This window comes from Hippopotamus amphibius, chromosome 2 (genome assembly GCF_030028045.1).
Source record: "Hippopotamus amphibius kiboko isolate mHipAmp2 chromosome 2, mHipAmp2.hap2, whole genome shotgun sequence".
In the NCBI taxonomy this organism is placed as follows: domain Eukaryota; kingdom Metazoa; phylum Chordata; class Mammalia; order Artiodactyla; family Hippopotamidae; genus Hippopotamus; species Hippopotamus amphibius.
In genome coordinates this window covers 22,954,715-22,979,792 of record NC_080187.1, presented here as the reverse complement: position 1 = coordinate 22,979,792, position 25,078 = coordinate 22,954,715, and the positions used below count along the sequence as shown (strand labels likewise).

The following is a 25,078-nucleotide window of genomic DNA, read 5'->3' as shown; positions in this document are numbered from 1 at the left end:
CGCCGCGTGCTGACGTGGATCCGGGCCCCACCGCCCAGCCGCGAGCTCCGCCGAGAGCGCCGGGGTGCGGCCGGGCCAGCGGAGCCGTGGCCCACCGGGGATGGCGACGCCGATCGCTCCGCGCCGGGGCGCCGGGGCTGCCGGCCGGCAGTGGTTGGTGCTGCTGCCGCCCCTGCTGCTGGCGCCGCTGCTGGCGCGGCCCGCGGGGGCGCTGGTGGAAGGGCTGTACTGCGGCGCGCGGGACTGCTACGAGGTGCTGGGCGTGAGCCGCGCGGCGGGCAAGGCGGAGATCGCGCGGGCCTACCGCCAGCTGGCCCGGCGCTACCACCCCGACCGCTACCGGCCCGAGCCCGGCGACGAGGGCCCCGGGCGGACGCCGCAGAGCGCCGAGGAGGCCTTCCTGCTGGTGGCCACCGCCTACGAGACGCTGAAGGTAAGGCTGGCGGAGCGGATGGGCTGCGAGGACCCGCCGGCGAGGCGCGCGGCGCGGCCCCCTCGGCCCCTGGCCGGTGGAGCGAGGCTCCCCGGGACTGCGGCGCCGGCCGCCGCCACCGCCACCGCCCTCAGGATGCTCGCGCGTTCGCACGGGAGAGCGCCCGTACGGCCCGCTGACACAGATGGGAACCCGCGCGGGCTTGGGGGGCAGCCAGCCCCCTCCTTTTTGTGACAGTCTCTTTCATGCAAGGCTTGGGCCTTCTTAACAATTTAGTGAAAGTGTTTTAATAACGTGGAGCATTCTCTCGGAAAGCAGGGTGATCATTATTACCAAGATCTGTGATAGGACACAGTAAAGGTCTCCAGCCACAGTGCCATCGCCCGAACTTGACATGACAGAAACTTGGTTTCTGGGGATGGTATTAATTGTGGACATTTAGCTTGGGTTTAAGGATCCAGAAAAACACTTAAGAACGTCGCAAGTTTGCCTCTTGACTCTGACACCCCTGTGTGACCTTGGATAGTGACTTAATATGTCAGAGTACCTGTTTCTTCATATGCACAATTAAGGCCATGATACCTGCTCAACGGGTTATTATGAGGATTAAATGATAAATGAGAAACCCCCTATATAGGACCTGCAAATAGGTGCTCAATGACGCGGGTTTCAAGACTGTTATTTCTAGTAGGAAATATTTTGTGAATATATGTGTAGTCATTTGACGAAGGTTTTATTGTGTCTTGTGGGGATGGGGAGATTTAGCCTGATCCTGTTTTCTTCTACTGCTGCAAAAAAGCAAACCATAAGAAATCACAAAGTGCAAATCATATTTGGTGGAAGTGTTACTGCTTCAAGGGCCCCATCATGCTAATGCAACAGCAGTTGCAGTTGTAGGGTACTTTTTTCTAGCCTTTTTTTTTCTTCCTTTTTTTCTTTTTGAGGCAGTTTTCCATGTTGCTGTTGCTGTAGTGTCTGCTTTTAATGACTGCTTCGAGTGGGTATACTATAACTTAACCATGGATTATTTTTCCAGGTTAGATTTCCAGAGTTGAAAATAGTGAGGCAAGGAAATGGCTTACTTTCCAGAGCAGTTTGGACAATACGGAGTCATAAAAATTCACTAAATTCTCACCAGCATTGGTGAAATTGTAATTTTTATTGGTAATTAATTGAGGAATGGGTGGGGGTTTGGTAAAGTGCTGAGGCCAGAGGACTTGGTTGCCTATTATTTAAGATAAAGAGTGACTGAGGAAAGGCCTCAGAAGGATGGGAAAGAACTTCATCCAGGGCAGCCCAGCACCTGAAGCTCCAGTGTGTTTTTCTGCACTGAAGAAAGTTACTGGTCCAGACAAGGAGCCAGAAGGCCTGCCACTGGTCCTCCAAAGCCCTCGTGGCACATAAGGGAGCACTGGGCAGCTGGAGAACTTCAGAAGAGAGGCAGCAGAAACACTGTGGCTGTTGCCTTTTGCCGGGGTTGGAGATGGGTAGACTTGGCATGGAAATGGTGAACATGATAGTAAGAGCCTTGAAGACAAGTGCCAAGAAATAGAGACTACAGAAAATCTGGCTGGGAGGAATCCCAGGACTCTAAATATTAGTCTTGCCATTTTCCTGAAGAGACAAATTCAGAGGCTGATCTGGTGGCTCCGTAATAGTTGCCTCTAAATGTTTCTACAAGTTTAGCACTGATTTGTCAGCTAATAAAAACCTTGATAAAATAATTTGTCCACTCAAGAACAAGTAACTTTGAGGCAGTTAAAAACTAATATGTCTGGAGAAAGTAACACTTTTACCATTGATTGGGACAGTTTTGTGGTAGCTGCCTGCACATGCCTCCAAACAGGAAACTAGAATTGGAATTGCACTGATGGAGAGAGTGAGAGTGTTCTATAGTTTCCCCAACCCCACTCATTATTACTGCAGGAGAATGTAAATTATCTGAGAGAAAAGGGGTGTCTGGGGTTAGTTGGACCCTTGCAAAACAGACCTAGCTGAGCTCTATGAAAACTCCCATGTTAAATTTATAGAGATAGACAGGCATTCCACTTCCAAGTGGAACACCTTCAGAAACTTTTTAAAAGCCTTCACTGCAGATGCCCTCTCCTGGAATAAGGAAAAGGACTTGGACTTGCCAGTGTGTGAAAGAAGTTATTAAAAACAAACTGTGGTCTGATTTTATTGCTGTCATAATGGAGAACTGTGAGAAAGTTGCCAGAAGGTATCCTTTCTGGGTAATGCAGAGATGTGATAAATTGGGGTGATCCCCTTGAGGCAACAGGGATGTAACCACTGTTTTGCTTGGTTTATATCCACAGACTGGAAGGATGGCTTGTGAGGGATAATAGGTCCACCTGGCCTTTACTGCTATCAGGTCAGAGAGAATAGTGGGAGAAGTTGATGAGTTCCAGAAGCCTGCCTGGAATTCCATGTATCATCTCATGGGGGCAGCAACTGCAGACCTGGGACCACATTTCATTTCTACTTGCTCTTTTTGCTATACGCTATATATTTGTCCGTAAAGAATAGCAATAAACCCTGTGAGAGCCGAAAAGGAGGGAGGGCCTTGGGGAGACTGTGTCCTCCTTCACAGCCATGTTCAGTTATTGCTGGCATGTGAAGGGAAAAAAAGTTGATTCTGTATTTGCTTTGTAGAATGCCCAGGTAGATTCCATCTCTGAAACAGTGTATGTAACAGAAATTGTTTCTTTTGTGAAATCTGAAATAATTTCGTTATAAATTTATTGGAGCCAGGAGCCTTTTTTCTCTCCCCATAATTTTTTGATAACCTTCTTCTTATTCTTGGTCTGCTCAAGTCTCTTAACATTTTTAACATATATGATATAAGAAGCTATATTATATCCTCATTATAACCTTATAGTGGTGCGCCATCAGAACTTATAACAACCAAGCATCTCTGAATCACCAAGATGAAAATTACATTTGTGTAAGATATATTGGCTTTATGACTCTGAAGTTGTCTTGGTTAAAGAAATGCCTCTTTGAGAGAGAGAGTTTTTTAGATGGGATTGTTAAAAAATAAGGATACTAATGTGATTTAAATACAGTTGGTCAGACAAGGAGATGTTATCACAGTTGGTCATTGTTTTTATAGCAACAGAGATTCTACCTGTGAATAGAGAGATTGAGAAAAACCAGAAAAAGGATGGGTAAAAATGGAAGACAAAGGGACTTGTCAGATGCTTTTACCAAGTCATGCTTAGTTCATGTTCTCAAATAACTTAAACCTCCAGATCTCAGCAGAACTTGAAACCATTATGATTTCACATACTGCTTTATATTTGTTTCATAATATGAGTTAAGATGGTGAAATAACTATTTAGTGGATTTGACTACTGGGGATTCAGGGACTCATGGACTTTGGAAGTTGAGTAAACAGACTCTCACTGTGTCAACGTTGGATCTTTTTATGTGGATACAGCACTTATCACACTGCACTGTAAATACTGAGTAGCCCTTCTCCCCTCTCCACTAAACCTCATTTTTGCATGTATATCCGTGGCACCTAGCACAGTGTCTGGCACATAGATAATGAATGCTTGATAAATAAAAACTCCTATCTGGAGATAGATTCAGTTAGGATGGAAATTGAAGGTGGATTTCAGGCGTTTGGACATCGTATGTGACGCCTACTTTCGAATTCTACCCCCAATTAATTGTAGTTTTAAAGAGTGGTACAGATAAAGTAGATTGGATAGGTATGAATGAAAAATTCCTGCATGAGAGAAAAATTACACTTCTGTTTTAAGGAGAAATTATTTTCTCAGGGTTTTTAAGTGAGAACATTAATCATTTTTGAATATACCTAAGAACAGGATGAATTAGATAAAAGTGAGAAGGATGGCATAGAAATAAGCAGATGAGGGAACAGGTGGTAAGGATGCACTTAGAAAAACTATAGATGGTAGAAAATGGTAGAGTTTGACAGCATTTTGCACGATCACAAGAGAAGAACATAGAAAAGGTCTTGGAGGTATTGCTGGCATGCAGGTTATCTGATAAGTTGAAGGGATGTGTAGAGAGAGCCTTCTGCTCCAGCCTTCTCTTGGCAGGGAAGTTACAGGAACACATCAGTTTCTTTTTATCAGTCTGGTTGATGTGGCAGGGCTTTAGCACTTAAGAATGATTTGGCAGAAAGGGGATTCTGACCTCCCTGCCCTGTTATGTTACTGTTTATTGTTCTCCCTTTGTGTATTCTCTTAATCAACCCTTTCTCTAACTGGTACTGACATAAGTGCTGCGGGAGGAGACCATAACAATGGAAAAGGCACAGTTCCTGCCTTTAAGTTTTTAATATAACAAGGAGACAGATACTCATTGTTTGGTTATTATTTATTTAAGTTATATAAGAAAAACATGTAGATTATATTGCAGCACTGAGAGGACACAATTATTTCTTGGAGAAGAATGTACTCTTTGATCTGGATCTAGAACAGTCACCAAGGTTGACCGTGGAGGGACCTTTCTTGATGATCAAGAGAAAAATCTTGATCAGCGAAAACACGGAGTCATGAGTGTGCAAGGCATGTTCCAGGAATGAGATATAGGATCACTTTCTTACGCTTTTCCCAGGGACTCTGTTTTCGAGGAAAAATTTAACTGCACTTATTGGTGTTACTATTTTTCTTTTCCAGCATTGATCAAGATTTTAATCAGTCATTCATAATAACTGGGTATTCATAGAAATAATAGAAACCATGTCAATTTCTATTCCAGTGGTGATGCTGATAAACAGCCAGGCTAAGTAAGCTGGATGGCAGATAACTTTCATTTCACGTGCCAACTCTGATTGGTCATGACTCCATGGAACACTTGTAAATTTGGGGGGCCTTGTCTGGGTTTTGTGGAAGAGATGACATGTTAAACTGTCCTCCCATGGGCCCAGAAGAAGAAAAGATGACATGTTAAACTGACCTCCCATGGACCCTCCCATAGGTTGTACCTTATGTGCCACATTGCTATTTCTGCTGTGAACCCATACGTGTTGTTTATTTTTCACTCATCCCTTAATTTCACCTGTTATTCCCTACTCATGGCCAAGGTTGATTATACACCAGATGTGTTTAAATCTAGTGCTGTGACTACCTGACACATGATGTTATCAACAACTCATCAGAGCTTTTGAGTAACACAAAAACTACTGAGTTGATATAATTCTAGCCAGAAACTAAGCACTTGACATTTTAATTTTGCTTGTGCAGATTTATCATGGATAAACAGAATATTTCGAGATAGTCACAGCACAGAGACCCTTACTGAATTTTTAGAGATTGTAGGGGATCTGCTATTTCTGGGTTAGAAGCCTGTCAGGTGCATGGTAGGGAGAATGTTTCAGGAGAATGGAACGAGTTTGGGATCGACCCTTTAAGCTGTGTTCAGGCATGTGAACTTTATGTAGTGAACTTTGTTGAAGAGTTACCAGAGGTTTTAAAGTGGATAAGTAACACAATCTGATGTTTGTTTCAGAAAGAAAGTTCTGGGAACAATATCGAGGATGGGTTGGGGAAGGCAGGAAGGTATTCTTGACTGAACTCATTTTATTTCCACCTTAGTCTTCTGGAATCTCATCATTCCTCTGTGGTAACTTGAGAATCTCTTAGTTGGTTCATTTCTCATTCCTTAATTTTGCTTCTTTTAAAGCTACAGTCACATTTTCCTTCTTCCTTCATTGTTGGCTATCCTTACTTTCTTGTCCCCCTGTCATTGACAGTTTAAATGAAAGTTTAAATTTGGAGGGGCCTGACGTGTATCAGCATACGTTCTGGAACTGTTCTTCCTAAGATGAACAATGATTCAGATCGGAGGGCTGCTCTTCGTTTTGGAAGTATTTGTGGCATTTGATGTTAACCATGTAGTTCTTTAAGCTGTTCTCCCTTGATTCCTTTGAGGTAATTCTCTCCCCTTTCTCTGAGCTTTCTAGCCATTTCTTTCAGTCTGTATAGTCTTCTTTTCCTTTGCCTTCACCTTAAACATTGTATTTTCTTTGAGTCCTGTTGTTTGGGTACTCTTTTCTTTTTATTTTCTAAGCTCTTCCTGATGAAACTCAACTACATCCTTGACAACCCTGAAATCTGTGCATTCTCTACGTTCATATTTTTCAGTTGTCTCTCATTTTGTAGCACAGGTACCCAAATTTTACATGAAAACCAATCCTGTTATCTTTGTTAAAGCATAAATTTTAAAAGAGGATGACTCTAGTACAAATACAAAATGAACATGTGTCAAAGATTTTATTTAACTGATTAATAAATGAGGGAACCAGTAAGATATTAAAACTGGTTCAAAAGAGAAAAAGTGCCACACACTTCACAGTCAAGACAAGGAGTGCTGAAATGCCTCTAATATAGGTCAGTATGACAGTTTGACAAGGCAGTTATCAGTTGCCTTAATTCCACTGGACACAATTTGTCTGTGAACAAGAATTATTTGCATTCCTTCCAATTTTCCACAAGTTACTTCTCTCTCTACAAAGTTAAAACAGACTTTTCAAAGGCAAATAAAGGCACACCCCTTCAATAGGAATAGATGATCCCTGGAGGCTCCAGGTATTGAAAAGCTATCCAGTAATTTTTTTCCCTCCCCATTTCAAAATCTCCCACAATTTTCCGCCGCATCTTCTCTACACTTGCTGTCCTCTTCCTTTATTCTTAGAATAGCATGGTTCTCACAGTGACTATAATTAGAAACACTATCATGCTGAACAATCAATCAACATGATTGATTCCTATACCCCTTTAATCACTAAGTCCCATTTGTTCTACTTCTTAGTCTCTAAAATCTGTTTCTCCCTCATTCCATTCTTTACAATACTATCAGAGTTATCTTCCAAAAATATATACTTCTACTCAATGCCATTTATTATTCTCACACTTGAAAACGTGTTATGTTTGAATAGCACAGAGAGTAACACCCTAACACTGTAGCATGACATATAAGATCCCCCACAGTTCTTATCCAAACCTGTCTTCCTGGCCACATTTACTACTCCTTTCTTCCCTAAACTTCCCCAGTGCTTAAGCTTCACTGAATCTGTTCTATTCACTGATGCTTCTGTACCTTGACACTTGCTGTTCCCCTTGCCTGGAACAAATTTTACCACATCTTAATTTGCTTTTCAAGATCTAGCACTCATTTCATGTCCTCTGTGAATCCCATTACTGGTAGTCTCAGGCAGAGTTAGTCAGTCCTTAGCACATGGAATTGTGCTTTTCTTGCTTGCTAGATTCTTTTTGTAGATGGGAGAGTTCTTGAGGCTGGGACCTTATTTTATTTGTCTTTTTATCCTCCTTTGGGTTCAGCACATGGCTTAATGCCCTGCATAACTATTTGCTAAACTGAAAATAAGTAAGGTTTTTTTAAAGCTCAGGTAGCCAAGTAGATGGTGATACTGTTAACTGAGACAGGAACAGATTTGGATTTTGAGCATGTTGAATTTGAGATATTTATGTTACATTTAGGAAATGTTCAGGAGATATCTGAAAATAGGAGAAGCAGGAAAAACAGGTCTGTGTGTCACTCGTATATGGTATATAGGTGATACTGCAAGTGATGGAAGTTGCTGTGACCACATGCAGACTAAGAGAAGACGTATGAGAAGATAGTTGCATGAGTGACTGGTAGGCAGGGAAGAGGAAGAGAAATGAAAACTCAGAGCAGTTAACCTTCTTCCTCTTTAGCAGAATGTAATGGCTTGGAAAAAATTTAGGAGAACAGATGTTATTTTCTTAAAGGATCATTTGTGTGTGTATTTCTCTTAAAAAATACAATTGAGATATATATATATATATATAAAAGAATGAACAAACTATTACTATATTTTCATATATTATTGATTCTTGGCCTTTACCATCCTATATGGTTTCTATTATTTGTGTAATCGAAAATTTTAATGTGAAACTGGCTGCAATATCAAATTATTGCAATTTATGTTTATTGGGATCAAACAATTCGTTATTTCTTTCAAGGACAAGAACATAATATATTTTTGCCTCTGGGGAGGGGGGAATGATCATTTCCATAAGAGAAGGAAGGATTCAGCGCTTTTTTTGCTTGTGGGTTTCCTCTTGTTCACTTTTGACCTAGATATTGGTGGTTATGTTCCAGTCCTCCTGCATATGCCCAAGAGGATTGGGAGTGGAGTGGACACCAGCAGAAGCACCATTTTTTCCTGTAGAGATTAGAAGCAAGGAGCTTATTGCCCTGCTTGTCAAGGCTCAGGACAGAGAGGAGGAAGAAACAAGTATAAAGGTTTTGGTTTTGGAAAGAAGTTGGAATCTCCTGACCCTGGGACCTTAAGATCCACAAAATTGCTGAAAGAAAAAGTACTACCTTATTGAAAGGTAAGATATTACACTGTTTTAAGGTTTAAGCTATTTTAGCCACATTAGTATATCTTCATAAGCTGTGAAATGAGGCAGTCATTTCTGCCAAGCCCAAGTTTTTGGGACATAATCACCTGTCCCGCCTTCCTGGTGAGATGGAGACCTGTGTGGCTGGAGAGGTGTCTGTAGTGAGGGAGAGCCTTTACAAAATTTCATTCAGTTTTGAAATGATATTTATTGAATGCCAGGCACTGTGCTAGGCCTTGGATATACAGAGATTAATGAATCACCCTACCTGCCTTCTAGAAGTTCTCATTCAAGGAAAAGAAAAAAACTGATGATTACAATGTGATAAGTGCTATAATAAAAAGGTAGTAAGTGTAATAAGAGTGTTCTAAATCTGTCTACTAATGTTTACATGCTAAAGGATTAATAGGAGCTCATGAGGTTGGAAGAAAGGGATGGGCATTTGAGTTACAGTGAATTATCTGTTCAGACATAGATAATAAAAGATAAAAGAGCGTGCTGTACTTGAAGAACACACCAAATTCCAGAAATTCCTATCTGAATGTTTGCTGTGAGCAAAAGAAGGGAGGGTGATGAGATGTTGCTAAGCAGGTAAATTTGGGCCAGTTATGGAGGCTATGTTGCGTGACAAGGAAAATTGAACTTACCTCACTAGACACTGGGAAGCACTGGAGAGAACAAACAGAAAAACTGTGAGGCTACTTTAGTCCCAAGATGGGTAGAAGAAAAAATAAATATATGGTATTAAAATAAGAATGTATGTGAAACTCTCTAATTGGGTCCAGTCTTTTCTTTTTTGCTAATATTCCTGCTGTCCTGTGTTCTTATTAGGTTGATTCTAAACTTAGTAGGCTACTGAAGAGTAGGATTTTGACTTAGATTGTTGAGAATCCCTAACTCTTCTATTTGTGCCAACCTTGAACAACCTTGTAAAGTGTATTATGCATGCCTCAGCCTAAAATCCATTTTATTCATTCTAGAGAGAAAGCTAGAAACCCATTAAAGAAAGAATATTGTGGCTAAATAGATACTATAACAAGGAGATCACAGACTTTCTTGTCTCTAATCATGACCAAAACAGGGTCATGAAATTATGGTGGCCCCAAGGAAAGGAAACAATTCTAAGAGAAGTCAGACTTGATGGGGAAACCGTTTATGGGGATGAGGTAGTTTGAGGACTCATAATAGAGGGCCCTGAATAGACCCCACAGGTTCTGGTTACAGCAGAGAGGCCAGACATAAGGTAATATAAATTCTGGAGTTGCTGGTGCTGTAGCATTAGCTGACCATCCTGTTAATGAAGTTCTGGACTTGATGAAGTCACAAATCTAGGGACCAGTGAGAAGATGGTGACTCTGGGGGAAGATATGGGTGAAATGCTTGAAGAAGGATATCTGCATTCTGTGGATTGTGACCTTCACTAAGATAAGAGACCAAAGAAGAGAGAATAGCCGCTAGATGCATGACATTCACAGAGCAGATTTCAGTGACACACACAGATCTTGCTGTATACCTCAACTAGGAGGAGTACAGTCAGACTGGGCAAAGGGCTCTGCAGAGATAGAGATGCTGGAGGACTGCAGGAACCTCATCTCAGGGGGGCAGTTTCAAAACTACTTGTAATCTGGTTGGACCAAGGAGAAGAATTTTGTTTGAAGAAATACATTTCAAAAATCATCTGCCAAGACTGGGAGGCTGAGTTTAAAAGGCAATGAATTCAAGCCAAGAGTAGAGCATATCTATAAAATTAGCCCAAAAAGCAAAAGATGGAGGGAGAATGGAAAAATTCTCGAAGGATGTCTTGAAGTACTCAAAATGAGACACATCAAGGGACATAGGCTTTAGTCTTCAGAGCTACCGGTATGACCTGTAATGTTTTACCCTCTTTAGGTTAGAAGCTCTAGAATATGATGATGGCTGATAGAAGAAACAATGGACTGACAATTGAGGCATGTGGTGTGCAGCTTGTGGGATATCAGTTCCCCAACCCGGAATCCTAACCACTAGGCCATCAGGGAACTCCCGAGAAAATCTTTTCTGATGGAAGAGAACATACAAGGAGTGAATTTGAAAATAACTTCAGCCTGAGCTCAGCTTTCCTTATATGACAGACGATTCTCATATTGGCCCTTCATATAGTGCCAGGGAATAGACTTTAAATGTACTTAAGTCTAATTATGCTAGATACCACTACCTCTAGCTTCAGACTCTGGTCAGAGGTTAACAATATTTTCAATGTAATGAATGTAAGAACTGTTAGTGAGTATGTGCTCATTCAAATTCAGAATTCTTAACAGAAAATATGTAATGATTTTAATGGGTACAGGAAAGATTTTGTCATTAGCTAACTTATTATTTTAAGTGTAAGAAACTGCATATTGGAGGATTTCAGGAGGAGGCCCTGAACAGACCCCAGCGCCTCTGTGGTAACGAAGCACTAAGTGTAGATTTTGAAATGGTTTAGCTAATAATCTGCAACTTTATGAATGTTGAATAATTAATTTATCTTAGAAAGAAACCATCTAGGTTAAAAAAAGATTTTTGTTTTCATATGGTTTCTGTTGTACTCGTTTACAGAGAGTAAAGAATTTGCCGTGGTTTTAGTCTTTAACATTTTTTGGAAACAAGACAAGCTGAAAAATTGGTTTCCTGTGTCATAAAAAAAAGCAAAGCATAACCTAGTTTAATAGCTTTTCAACCTATGTAGCTCAGTAAAAGATTGGCATTTGAACCTGTTAGAAACTGATTAAAATTAGAGAAGGTTTTAAGAAATGTTTTATTTGTGAACATTTGAGCAGCATTTCAGAATGCTATAATTTTTTCAACACGTTTGCATGATTAAGAAAGAGCTATATATTACCTTGTTTATGAACTGGACTGTGGAAATGTGTTATAATAGTAAAGTACTGCATATTTTTAACATGTTTTTGTACAATATATGTCATTTGATATTCAAAACAACCCTGTAAAATTAGTAGGGCAGCTACTAATATCTATTTTACAAGTGAAGAAGAGTGAGTCTCAGAGACACTAAAATTTTTGCCCAGTGTCACAAAGCTAGACTTTGACCATTATACTGCACTGATGTCTCAGTGTTTCCTTGAGATGAACATAATTCAATTTTGAGGGCACAGACTGGTTTCGCCTACTTTCTTGTTGTCTTAATCGTTGCTTTCCAAAGAAAGCCTCTATACAAGGTTGGGAAATGACTGTGAATATATACAACAGAGATAAACATTCTTTTTTTCTATCAACAGTTCACCTACTGAGAGTAGGTGTCAACATATTCTTAAATTAAAAGAACACGGCGACATCTTTATTAGCACCACAGCACTGGCTAAAAAGGCATAGTTCATTGCTACTGAAGTGTTTCTGTTTTTCCCAGGAGGACTAATAGTACTCAGGAACTTGAGGAAATTTTTTTTATTATGCTTTACACCTACTATTAAAGTTCTGGACACAAATTTGTGTGAGCCTTTGAAGAATTATGGGGAATTTTTTGATTTTGACAGTTTGTACTTTTATTCAGATTACATAATTATAAAATTCTAGATCTGACTTTAACAGATTGTTAACTAAGGCCATTTTATGAGCTTTCCTATGAAACTGGATGTCTTGTTATTTTACAGGATGAAGAAACTCGAAAAGATTATGATTACATGCTGGATCACCCAGAAGAATACTACAGCCACTACTACCACTACTACAGCAGGCGCTTAGCCCCTAAAGTGGATGTGAGAGTTGTGATTTTGGTCAGTGTGTGCGCTATTTCAGTGTTTCAGGTGTGTATTGATGGGTGTGTGTATTTTATATGCATGTGCAGGAGTGCATGTATGCTACTGTTCATCATTAAAACGGAACTAAGAGTACCTTTTTGTAGAATTTTAGTTCCAGTTGAAATTAATTAATTTTTTATATTACAAAAATATTTATTTAACCAATTGATAGTATTGGAATCTTTGTTGGCAGGAAATCTAAGACATCATGAATGTCATTACAGTAAGTCCCCTACACACGAATGAGTTCCGTTCCAGGAGCATGTTTATAAATCCAATTTGTTCGTTAAGTCCAACAAAATTAGCCTAGGTACCCAGCTAACACAATCGGCTGTATAGTACTGTACTGTAATAGGTTTATAATACTTTTCACACAAATAATATGTACATAAAAAACAAAAGAAATAAAGAAAACACTTTTAATCTGACAGTACAATACCTTGAAAAGTACAGTAGTACAGTACAGCAGCTGGCATATGGGGCGGCACACACGTTCACATCTTTGAAAGTTCACAACTTGAAGGTTTGTATGTAGGGGACTTACTGTATATAACTACTAAAAACAAACAAAAACTCAGATCTTTTTCTCATTGCCCTCTCTAGAGTATTTTCCATATAACAGCCAGAGTGAATGTCAACTAGATCATATCATTTACTGGTGACCCTTGAACAACATGGGTTTGAACTGCATGGGTCCACTTATACGCAGATTCTTCTCAGTAAATGTGGTACAGCACTACAGGATGACACAACCTGAGGTTGGCTGAATTGGAGAATAGGGAGGAACCATGTATATGGAGGGCTGACTAAAAGTTACACTCAGGTTTTGCAGCAGGTGAGGCCCCCCACCGAGTTGTTCAAGGACTAAACTACTTTCATAGGACTTCAATGATTTCCCATTAAACTTGGGGAAAATTCTGAACTCCTTAATATGGCCTAACAAGTCCTGGCACCTACCCACACAATGCCAGGAGTGTAGTCCTTGCCATCACTGTAACAAACAAAAGTGTCTCACACATTTTCATGGGATAGCTAACGGCACTCCTGCTCAGGTTGAAAACCACTTTTAAATAGACTAAAAGTACTATAGTAACTTTTTTATGTTGTTTTAAAATATCACAGAAATATAAGTATAGCCTGGAATGAGTTTTCCCTACTATTATTCCTCAACTAATCACACTTTTCATATCCTCCTCTAGAAGGAAAATAAGTCAAGTGACTAGAATGAAGCAATTTGCTAGTTTCAAAATTACTTCTCCAGTTTAATTCCCAGAAATGAAATTCAGTTTTTATGACAAAAGAATTCGTATTGAATTGTATATTTAATATGTATCAGCTTTTGTAGTATTGCCTTTTCAACAGAAAGAGGAAGGGCAATTTTACTTTTCTGTTTTAGATAGTGTAATACTCTAGGCACTTTTTTTTTTTTTTTTTTTGCTATTCCTCATAGATTGCTACTATAATATTTTAGGATATTATTGGTGTAACTGCCGTATTTATTCAGTAAAATAGCTGAAATGTGTGGAGGTACTATATGAAGAGTAGGACTTTTTCTGATAATAAAACCCTTTGTGGTTGAATATATTTATGAAGTGATTTAATGTTTTCCTGTCCAAATAAGAGTTCAAACATGTTTGAATCTTTCAGTTCAGAACATGATGAGCATTACTGTGGTATGCGCAGATGGTTTAGGAAAGAGATAAATATAGTTGCCTGAGTCTATACTCTGTGAATTTTTATTTTGAAAGAAACTCCTCACCAGCTAGTTTTGCCACTTCATTCTTCCTCCAGTAAGTAGATTACAACCTTAAAATAAAGAGAGAGCGAGTAGGGATTTCTTTATTTCTTTATTTTTTTATTTTTTAATTTTTCGGGGGTACACCAGGGATTTCTTAACTGTGATCTAGGGAAGAGTAAATGGTAAAGATGTGAAATCAGCAGGCGTGCTATGATTCCACCCATCCATCCTCTGATCCTGGGTGTCTCCTGTACAGAATCAGCGACTTTATGGCTCAGCTCAGGGCTTATCTGACTTATCGGGCCCGGAGATCCCATGTCCACATGGGCATTATTCAACTGTATCTGTAACTTACAGAGTAAGATTTTTGAGGTCCCTGTTTTTTTTACCCCCCTCAGGGTATATGCCCAGGTGTGGGAATGCTGGGTCATATGGTAGTTCTATTTTTTTTTAAGCTCTTTATTGGAGTATAATTGCTTTACACTTTTCTAGCAGCTTTTGAGGTACACCAAAGTGAATCAGCTGTAGTTATACATATATCCCCATATCCCCTCCCTCCCACCCTCCCTGTCCTGGCCCTCTAAGGCATCACCCATCATCAAGTTGATCTCCCTTTGTTATACAGCAGCTTCCCACTAGCTAGGTCCCTGTTTTTAATCAGAATGTTGGGGGTGGGGGGTGGGGATTGTGTTCACCAAGATGAATTTTGATCATAAAAATGACCCGTTTTTCCTTGTTAAATATTCTAGTTTTTCAGCTGGTGGAACAGCTATGACAAGGCAATCAGCTACCTGGCCACAGTGCCCAAGTACCGTATCCAAGCCATGGAGATTGCCAAGCAGCAGGGATTGCTGAGAAAAGCCAAAGAGAAGGGCAGAAACAAAAAGTCCAAAGAGGAAATTCGTGACGAGGAGGAGAACATCATAAAGAACATTATAAAAAGTAAAATAGATATAAAGGGAGGCTATCAGAAACCCCAGATCCGTGACCTTCTCCTGTTTCAAATTCTCCTAGCTCCTTTTCACCTGTGCTCATATATAGTCTGGTATTGCCGGTGGATCTATAATTTTAACATCAAAGGCAAAGAATATGGGGAAGAAGAAAGACTATATATCATACGTAAATCTATGAAGATGTCAAAGTCTCAGTTTGATAGTCTAGAAGATCATCAGAAAGAAACTTTTCTTAAACGGGAGCTTTGGATAAAGGAGAATTATGAGGTGAGTAATTGCTCTGCTGTGATTTAACTGTTACCTTCCTCACCAACTCAAAACTAGGCGTATGACGGGGGTCACAGAAGTGTGCTCAAATTTCTGAAATCAAAGAGTTAAATATGGATACAGATCTTACTTTTGTTGACAGTGTGACTATATTTAGTAGTGGAATAGTGGGTTTTTAACCTGTAATTTGTCTTTTTAAATAATGAACTTCAAATACTTTAATTTACTAATGCTAAAAATTTAAAGAATGGTCTAATTTGTTGCGTTAAACTGTGGTGGGAGGATATGTATATTTGCAGGGGTGTCACAACTTTCTGTTAATTGTGCTAACTAAATTTTGGTCTTCTCCATTTTCTTGTAATCATGTTTTGTTTTTTTAATCTTTGTGGTTCTTAAGGATTCTGAGATATACTTTTTTTTTTAATTTCATAGACATTTCTTTTTATAAGTGGCGTCCTATATTGATTTTACTGAAAGTAAAGTTTCGGTCTGAATTGTATTTAAGTAACTTAACTTACTATGAATTGCCAGAATGATTTGGCAAGTAGATACATTCAGCCTACTTATAAAGAACATAAAAACTGAAGGTAATATGGTAGCTCCTAAATTATTTGAAAAGTTTTCACTTTTAAGTAGTTTAAGCAGCCTACTATACAATAAACTGTGTCTGTTATAGAGTGCTGTCCTGGGCTGAATTATCATATTACATGAGGTTATCTTAGTTGTTACTTCCTGAAAATTTGGAAGCAAAATAATTTCTTTCTGAAATTTGATATGGCTGTGAAATTGGTTATGAAAAGTTGTCCTTTTAGCTTCAACTGACATCCACGAAAGGTTATAGAAATGAAAGATGTTCTTTGTTCTTAATCTCTATGGTTTATTTAACCTTCTTTGGGAACTTTAGTTACAAATATTTTGAAAAAACAATAATTATCTTTGACGATAAAAGTAGTTGTAAGTTCAGTTTGGAGACATGTATTTATAAGGTCACTTTGTTCTTTGGTTAAGATCAACAAATATTGGAAGTCATCCGTCAAATTTACAGAGTACCACGTTAAAAAAATAAAGTGTTGATTCTTTAATATTGGACATTGTAGAGAGGAAATGTTTAAACCCTTTAAACTCAGCTTATATATGATTTCACAGAGGAAAAGAATGTATTTACAGGTTACAGAAATCAGCGAAAAAAAAATTACTAGTTCTTTCACAAATTGTTCTTTTTTATTTAACACCGAATGTTAAAGTGCTTAATTGCTTAGTAAGTTATATTTGAAAAATACAAACATGCCATAAAGCTAATGACAAGTGTTTCTCTTTGGATTGTAAAGTCAACTTGTGTTATTTATATTTATAGGTCTACAGACAAGAACAAGAAGAAGAACTTAAGAAAAGATTGGCTAACGACCCTAGATGGAAGAGATACAGGAGATGGATGAAGAATGAAGGGCCTGGACGGTTAACGTTTGTGGATGACTGAAGATTGCTGGAATGCTACTCGACCAGACCTTAATTGTGATACTATTTTCATAACTGAATTATTTTAGAAATGTATCAACTGCTCCTCAGAAGTAACTAAAATTCCTCAAGTATTTGATTAAACAGAATAATGCAGAAATTTAAACTTTCCCTTCAAACTTTATACCTAAGACATTTATGTTTGTTCAATTTTTATAATCAATTTGTGGATTTTGTTAAAAGATTTGACATGAAGATTTATTAGTTGCCATTTAAAAACTTTATATGTTTAGTTAAGAAATTTGACATGAAAATTTATTAGATACCATTTAAAATTTTTATGTGTTAAGTGTTTATTCTTCAAAAGTGTTTCCTTATTCTTTGTCATAGTGCTACATTTTCCTGCTTTCGTGGCCTCTAATATTTTCACAAAACATAAAAAATTTTAATAGCATTTAATTACATTATTGTCTTTCTAGACACAAACTTCTTCAGCAAAATGATTCAACTATCATGTCATCTTTTATGACAGTCATTACAGGATTGACATGTTCAAAATATCTCTCTAGGAGAGTCTTCTGCTGGACTGTCTTTATAATATCTCCCCCCAGTTATAATATTCTTACTAAGATCAGAAACTCTCCAGGAGAGTGAATCTACCTTCATGTCCTTATAGGACGATCTTGATTACAGTCATTGTAGGACTATAACTGTATTCTCAAACATTTCTCCAGAAAGGACCTTGTAAGAAGGTCTTTTGTACCACAGTATTGCTTTCTTACCCCACTTCAATTTAAAAAAAAAAATGATAGAGCAGAAATAGTGTGATGGAAAATTCATGTATTACGAAGTCGAGTAGTGAAAAATCCATTTTATGTGAGCCTATTTACATGCATTTAAACCAGAAAGAAGAGGTGCATGGCTGTGTGCTGTTCTATCAAACAATGAAATGTAAATGTTTTATACGTGTTGAAGTGAAAGTAATTCACACATAATTTGACTAAATCAAGTATGATACTGCAGCAAAGTATCGAAACACGTTCATGGTAGTGAATCAATACTCCTGTTAAAAGACATATCTCAGTCCATCATATTATGACGGTTGAGATATATCACAAGTTTGTTGGCATAACATTTTAAGTCAAAGATTAACATATTGCTTTTGTATTATATAATTTTTAAAGATGCATCATAAAAGTATAGCATAGTAGATATGCTGAGTCTGTTTCTACTCAAAGTACACTAGTCCTTTCAAGAGCTCAGCCCAAATATGTGATACATACAGAGATGCAGGAAGGAAGAGTTCCATCCCTGCTCATATAGCAAAAGACCTGAGGTGGATTATTTAGTCTGTGAGTGAGGGCCTCAAGTATCTCATTAGAAAATTAGGGGAGGCGTTTGACCAGATTATCACTAAGGTCCTTTTGCAGCTTTAAAATTTTGAAATTATATATTATTTACATTTTGTAAACTTTAGATGAAAGTGTTTTGTGTGTCCATTCTTTTTTGGGAGGGTGGAGAAGTTACAGCGCTAAATTATAGAAAGCTATGTTTCAACTCCCAAATGCCCAACTCTTAACCATAGATGAATGCCTTTTAAAGACGCTGTGGTTGTCTGTAGAGTCAGTAATCCCTGTCTCAGTGAATGTGCTATCATACATTTACACACAACAGTATCATCATCTAAGAACATAATTACGTACCATATGTTACAAAGACCAGCAAGAAATGTAGGCACTTGCCCTTCTGTTGAAGTTTCAAATAAATTTATGATTAACTGTATTTTTAAAAAGACGTAGTGATAAGGAAAAATAAGAGGACTGAATATGTTAGCATTCATAAAGGCTGGCTGATAAAAACAATGTATCTTTGGATATTATTTTGCATATATGCTAGATTGATGTATTTCTCTCTGTATATAGAAATCTCATTTCTGGAATTGCTGCTGGCAGCCTGCTCACTTGGTAAAAGTTTGGTCGGTCTTTTGGAATCATGGCTATTGCATGGGTAAGATGAATGGACTCTCCTTGATGGAAGGATTATGATTCTTCTCTCCCCCTCCCTCAACAAAATGGCTTTATGCTTCAGAATCCTGGAGGAAAGGAAGGGCAGTTAGTTGCATCACAAGTGTCATTCACGTATTCTGGGTATCTTTGCTATCTCCGTACTCTGCCCACCCCCCACCAAAACCCCCAAAGCGTCTCCATTTTGGAAACACATGGAGAAGAATCCTGGGTAGGGGATCCCAGAACCCCAGCATAGTTAGAAATTTTTCTTATGCTTCATTTTAGGGCTCTCACCATTTCCTTTTTGCTTGGAATTCAGGGGTTTATAGAGCATAGCTGCTTATTGCTTTCTGTTTATTATCACTTCATATAATTGAGATCTGTGCTAAAATTACCCTTAGGGCTACACTCGTGTCAGATACCCTCAGAGCAGTTTCCAAAACTGACCCTTCCCTCATGGGTGTTATTTCTTTATGAATTCTCCAGGATCTACAAATCCTGGTTGCAGTTTCATAACACATCTATCAAGTAGGGGCCATGAATAGAATTTTAAACACTACAAGTGGTATACAAAAATTTAAAATGTTACATGAAAAATTAGTTCAGTTTACAGAATTAACAACTATTTTAGTACTACTGAATATGTTTAGAAAAGTCGTGGTTTATTTCCTTTGAGATTCTTTTTTGTTTATTTTTTGGACTGGAATGGCAGTAAACTTTTAACACCCACACCCTGGAAATATTTCCCTTGTGTGGAAGCCAGCTGCTAAGCTACATTCAATTAGTATTATGAACAAGTGTGCCGGCCCCAAACTGAAAGTTCTGTGGAAATTAAAGAGAAGTGGCTTTTATTAGACATTAGTATGAACAGGTCTAGCTACTTAAATCAGCCATGGTCTCTGTTGAGCTATAACTGTGCACTTGAGGCAGATGAATTGGTATTGATACGAAATAGTCGTGTACAGATGAATTATAATTAATTTTATTTACGAAATGTGATAGTCCTCACATTTAAATATGGCCTGAGGCCAAATCTAGACCCTAATAACTAAATAAAATTTGCTAAACAAACGTAACCTTTCTGGTTTCCTCATCTGTGAAATGAGGGGACCCTTTTAGATGGTCAGGATTTAGAAAGCTATAAGCCTGCAGATTTACATAGGTTTGGGGTCTGAAGGAGATGAGATTGCCTGCCGTTGAGAAATGTTATGAGTAAGTGAAAAGCTTACATAATTTGTCATAAACTTTAATCAGCTTCTTAAAGGATTCAGAGTATCTGACAGTTGTGTATGGAATGGATCACGTGTCTTAGGTCAGTGACGTGGGATTTTTTGCAGACTCCTCCAGTTTCGTTAGGGGATGAAGAAACTTCCTCCCATTTGACAGTGTCTCCTTTTATAACCTTAAGAAGAGTGAGCAGGATGCAGTGGAATGGCTTAGGCTTTGCAGCCCCACAGACCGAAGTTTGGTTCCTGGCTCTGCAACTAATAGCTTGACTTTGGGCAGGTTAACCTCTGAGCCCCATTTTTCATCTCTAATAGTTAGTAGGGATACTAACTACTTCACAGAATTATTAGAATAAACAAGATGGGATAACATGGCTGGCATATATTAATGCTCAAAAAAATGAGTTCCGTTGCCTTCAGAGAGAACAGGAAAGTCTTGTTGGTTAAAATCCATGCTAATAGAGTGTTTAGTGATGATTACAAACCCATTGATTCTTTATTATCTTAATAGGTATTTGAATCCCTTAACTTTGTGCAGAGTACTGTGCTAGAGTGAAAGAGTGATGCTCCTTTGGGTTGGAATTGTGTGTCCTAAAGCAGCTGCCTGCCCCTTGTTGCCCCAGGGGTACAAGGTGAAAGCAGCTGAGATGACAACTCAGGAAAGAAAGAACTTTCAGAGTGAATAGAATAATCTGCTACTCTCCAGTTCAAGGCCTGCATTTACTGAAGGGACACTTCCAGTGAGATACAGAGGCATGCCTGGAATGGAACGGTGGCTCAAAAGGACATCAAGTAGCCCTAAGTCACACTGCCTCTCAAAGTCTCAAGCAGTCTGTAAAAATCTTTTCAGAGAAGCTGAATCTACAAACCTGTTGGTGAACCTTTCACTCCTGAGTCATTATTTTTAAGCTGTAAAAATAACGCAATGGGTATAAGGAAGTGAAATGATTTTTTTTATGATACATTATACTGTCACATTAAATATAGTTGTTAATGTATTTCCCTGTTTCTTTTTTAGGAAACTGAAGGTAGCAGAAGCATCTTCCCATTATATCATTATTTTTATGGAGAAGAGTGATTTAACACTTCTTTTCTGGGAAAATAACTTCGTAAATTTACTGTTAGTAAAAGGGTGACGAAAAAAACATGTCAGGAGTGAAGAATTACAGATCATATCAGGGAAACAAAATGTTTGTCTTTACAAGGACACTGACATTTCTAAAAAGTACTGAGAGTCTTAGAAAGAGTGGAAATTTATGTTTTTATCTTAACCAAGAAAAAATTGAATAACAAATTCTCTAAAATAATACATGGGTGATCTGTGCATTTTAGCTGGGGTGAGGAGGAAAGGATACTTTATCCCCATGTCTCATGGTTCAGAGCTCTGGAGTTAACTGCATCTGTGGGGACAGACTCTAGTCCTCCAGGTGACCAGTGACTTCTCTAGAATGGAAGTTGTCTTCCTCACTCCCACTTTGTGTGATACTAGGCAAGTGACTTTCCTTAGTGGGCCTTAGTTTCCTCATCTCTAAAATTGTGAACGGACTACCTTATCTGAAGGTCTGTTTCCAATCTGAAGTTCCATGATGCAAAAATAATGGATGAGAAGACTTTGGTGAAGTATAAAGCAAAACACAGATGGTCAGCCCTCAGTTACAAGTGGCACCCAGCCTGCCTGTCCATGAATCACTGTAGGAGGCTGGATGCTAAAACCTGGCTGTTTCCTCCAAGGCAGACAACTCCTCTCCAAGAAGAGCACAATCAGTCATACAGAGGCAAGCAGGGGCGGTGGGTGTGATCAGGCATGAAGGAGGGAGATGGGGCACACTCCTAGACCTTTACTGCTACCTGGTGGCTGACACACACGTGTGTGTGCCCTCACTGTGGGCAATCCCAAAGCAGCCTTTCCTATCTAGAGGTCATTTCATTTCTTCAGCTGTAGTTATGCTGTGTAGCTGTCTCCCACGTCAACATCTGCCACTAAGCATTTTCAGCAGCTTAGAGGCACGAAGCAGTACAGTTGAAGACTTAGTTTCTCCTAAGCCAAACTCATCTTTATTCTTCATTCCTCCCTCCCTAGTCCTGTTTCCTAATTTCTGTTACAGGCATCAGATCTCAGCTATTCTCTGCTTCAGAAGCCTCTGCCCACTTTCTTTTGCATTTCAGAACCACAATGAAGTCCTACTAATTTGGTCTTTTGAATTTGTTCTCCATCCCACCTTCATGGTCCTCTCTAGGGCCTTGATCCAGCCACTCCACCAAAAAGACAAAACTATTATTGAAGTTATCTTGTCTCCCCAGCTTCAGTTCATTTTCTATTCTCATCCCAGATTAATATTCCTAAAATGTCTTACCATGTGACTACCCTGCTGTTTGCTGCAAACTCCTGCTTCTTTTGAGGTTTTCTGTGACTTGTAGTCTTAACAGCTTTGTATCTTCTGTTACTCACTAGAGCCTTCTTTATTCACTAATTCATTCTGCATGTGCATGGCCCCCTGTTCTCCCTACTACAATGCTTTCCCTCGTCCTCTCTGCCATCTGCAGGACACATATTTCCAAGGTCTAGGTTTCACCATCTAAGATGAGCTTTTCCTAATCGTCCCAGTCTATATCTTTGCTCTAAGTTCTTTGCCACGTCTTTCTGACACACAGCTTCTCTATTCTGTCACCAGTGTAGTCATGTTTCTAACGTATACTTTTATTTTTTGACCAGAATCGACGTTAAGTTCTTTGTGGGGAGGGAACTTGCCATGGGAGAGGGCTTTAAAATTTGCATATCTGCTCTTGTCATGAGGTAAGAAAAATTCTTTAACACCTCACAGACTGAACACATAGCTCAAAAAAGGAATAGAAGAAATGTTCAGCCTCAACAGTTGAGACATCTAAAAGACTTAAGACACCATTTTTCATCTATTAGGTTGTTAGAGATAAAGAACCAAAATACTGAATTGTGAGGGTGCAGAGAAATAGGCAGCCTTCTTTCTGGTGGGAACAGCAATTGCTACCACGTTCTGGAGGATGAAGGAGGGAAAAGTTTTAAAAACTTTATATTCTTTGATTCACCAATTCCACTTTTAAGAATGCATCCTAAGGAAACAAAAAACATACACAAAGCTGTATGTTTAAGGTGGCCACCACAGTGTTAAATAATAGGGCAATTGGTAAATAAATTATGATACAGTTGTACAATGGAATATCACACAGTCATTAAAAATAATACTTGGGAATTCCCTGGTGGCACAGTGGTTAAGAATCTGCCTGCCAATGCAGGGGACATCGGTTCGAGCCCTGGTCCAGGGAGATCCCACATGCTGCGGAGCAACTAAGCCCATGTACCACAACTACTGAGCCTGTGTTCTAGAGCCCTTGAGCCACAACTACTAAGCCCTCGTGCCACAACTACTGAAGCCTGCGTGCCTAGAGCCCATGCTCCTCAACAAGAGAAGCCACTGCAATGAGAAGCTCGTGCACTGCAATGAATAGTAGCCCCGCTCTCAGCAACTGGAGAAAGCCCGAACGAAGCAACAAAGACCCAATGCTGCCCAAAAATTAAATAAATAAATACTTTTAAAATTATTTTAAAGAATAATAGTTGAAGAGAATATCTTTTTTTGACTGCCCCTGGCCCCCTTTCTAGTATCAGCATCCTGGTTTTCCTTTGGGGAACTGATCTTCCCCTTTCAGTCCATATTGTTTGGGTGGGTGTCTTAGTTTGGGTTCCCCAGAGAAACAGACTCTGAGATGGAGATTGTCACGCAGAAAGTTTGCTGGGGAGGGTCAAAATCAGCGCCTGTGGGGGAGTCCAGGCATAGGGGATTAGGCAGAGGGAGGAAGTGAACTGTGAAGCAGCTGCCACAAAGGCCTCAGAAGACCCCAGAGGGAGCTCTGGAGCTGGGATCATCCTTCACTGTTGTGGCAACTTGAGAAGAGGGTTGGGGTTCAGATTTTATACACCCCACATCAGTTACTGGACGAGAGCTGACCCTGGGAGGGGTGGCTCTCTGGCCAAGGGCAGTTTCCGGAAGGACTCAGCTGAGAGGCATCAGCTGCTGCTACTCCCAGCAGGTGGGGGAACGAGTGCCTTGGTCCTAAATGGGAAGCTGAGTGGCACCCCATGGGGCCCACTACCCCGCAGCCTGCTCTTGGCCAGGTGCCGCTAAGCTGAGCATTCCAGCACCACACAACCCTTACCTTCAAATAGAGACTGGTTCAGGGGTGGACACATGACCAATAAGGTCAGTGAGATCCAGGAGGGGGATTTTTGCTGGAGCAATTAGAAAGAAAGAAAAGAGGTGCTACAGCTCCTGGGTTTCCTTCGCTGGGACAATGAAAGCATGGAACTTTCCTTCACAGCACTAGAGGGAGTCTGTTTACCAATGAAGGAAAAACAAGGCCAACACTCAGAAAAAGCAGAGCCGAGAGATGGAGAATGAGAGCCCTACCGCTATTATTTAGGCAGTTAAACCCAGTACTTTAAAGTCCCTGGGCTTATCAGTTACACAAGCCAGTATGTTACCTTGTTGCATTACTGAAAGTGGGTTCTGACAAATACAGTGGCGCACAAGAAGAAGAAATATTCATAATACATTAAGTAAAAAAAAAAAATCAACAAAAAACACACATTTTACAGATAGTAATGATGCCAGTTTTGTAAAACAAACTAATGTCCACTATAAAAAAGAAAAAAGAAAATGCAACACAACAGAAACGATGGTTACAGTTAAACGGCGAGATAGGAGTGGCGGGGGGGGGGGGGGCGCTGAATTTCATTTTCTTCTATACGCTCTGCAAAGATGTCAGGGGTCTGGGATTTTACCCTCATTACCTCACGGACCCTGCGCAGTCAGCTGCTAGG

At 39.4% G+C, this 25,078-nt stretch overlaps 2 protein-coding genes across 4 annotated transcripts in view; one reads left to right on the top strand and one right to left on the bottom strand.

The window, feature by feature from the left end:
* Positions 1 to 25,078, bottom strand: part of PTGR1 (prostaglandin reductase 1) — an 82,708-nt gene that overhangs the window by 57,109 nt on the left and 521 nt on the right. The window lies entirely within an intron of this gene.
* Positions 11 to 23,769, top strand: DNAJC25 (DnaJ heat shock protein family (Hsp40) member C25). 3 transcript variants are annotated; one of them, XR_009051168.1, is made up of 6 exons: positions 11 to 433; positions 12,432 to 12,584; positions 15,066 to 15,536; positions 16,891 to 17,048; positions 18,914 to 18,998; positions 20,735 to 23,769. XR_009051168.1 is itself a non-coding variant. In XM_057720097.1 (5 exons), exons 1-4 carry the CDS (start codon positions 101 to 103, stop codon positions 17,011 to 17,013), a joined length of 1,080 nt encoding a protein of 359 aa, XP_057576080.1. In that variant the 5' UTR covers positions 11 to 100; the 3' UTR covers positions 17,014 to 17,048; positions 18,914 to 19,003. The 3 variants fall into 3 exon arrangements, 2 of the variants coding, with proteins under 2 accessions (XP_057576080.1, XP_057576079.1); XM_057720097.1 differs by lacking the exon at positions 20,735 to 23,769 and having other exon boundaries at positions 18,914 to 19,003; XM_057720096.1 differs by lacking the exons at positions 18,914 to 18,998; positions 20,735 to 23,769 and having other exon boundaries at positions 16,891 to 17,314.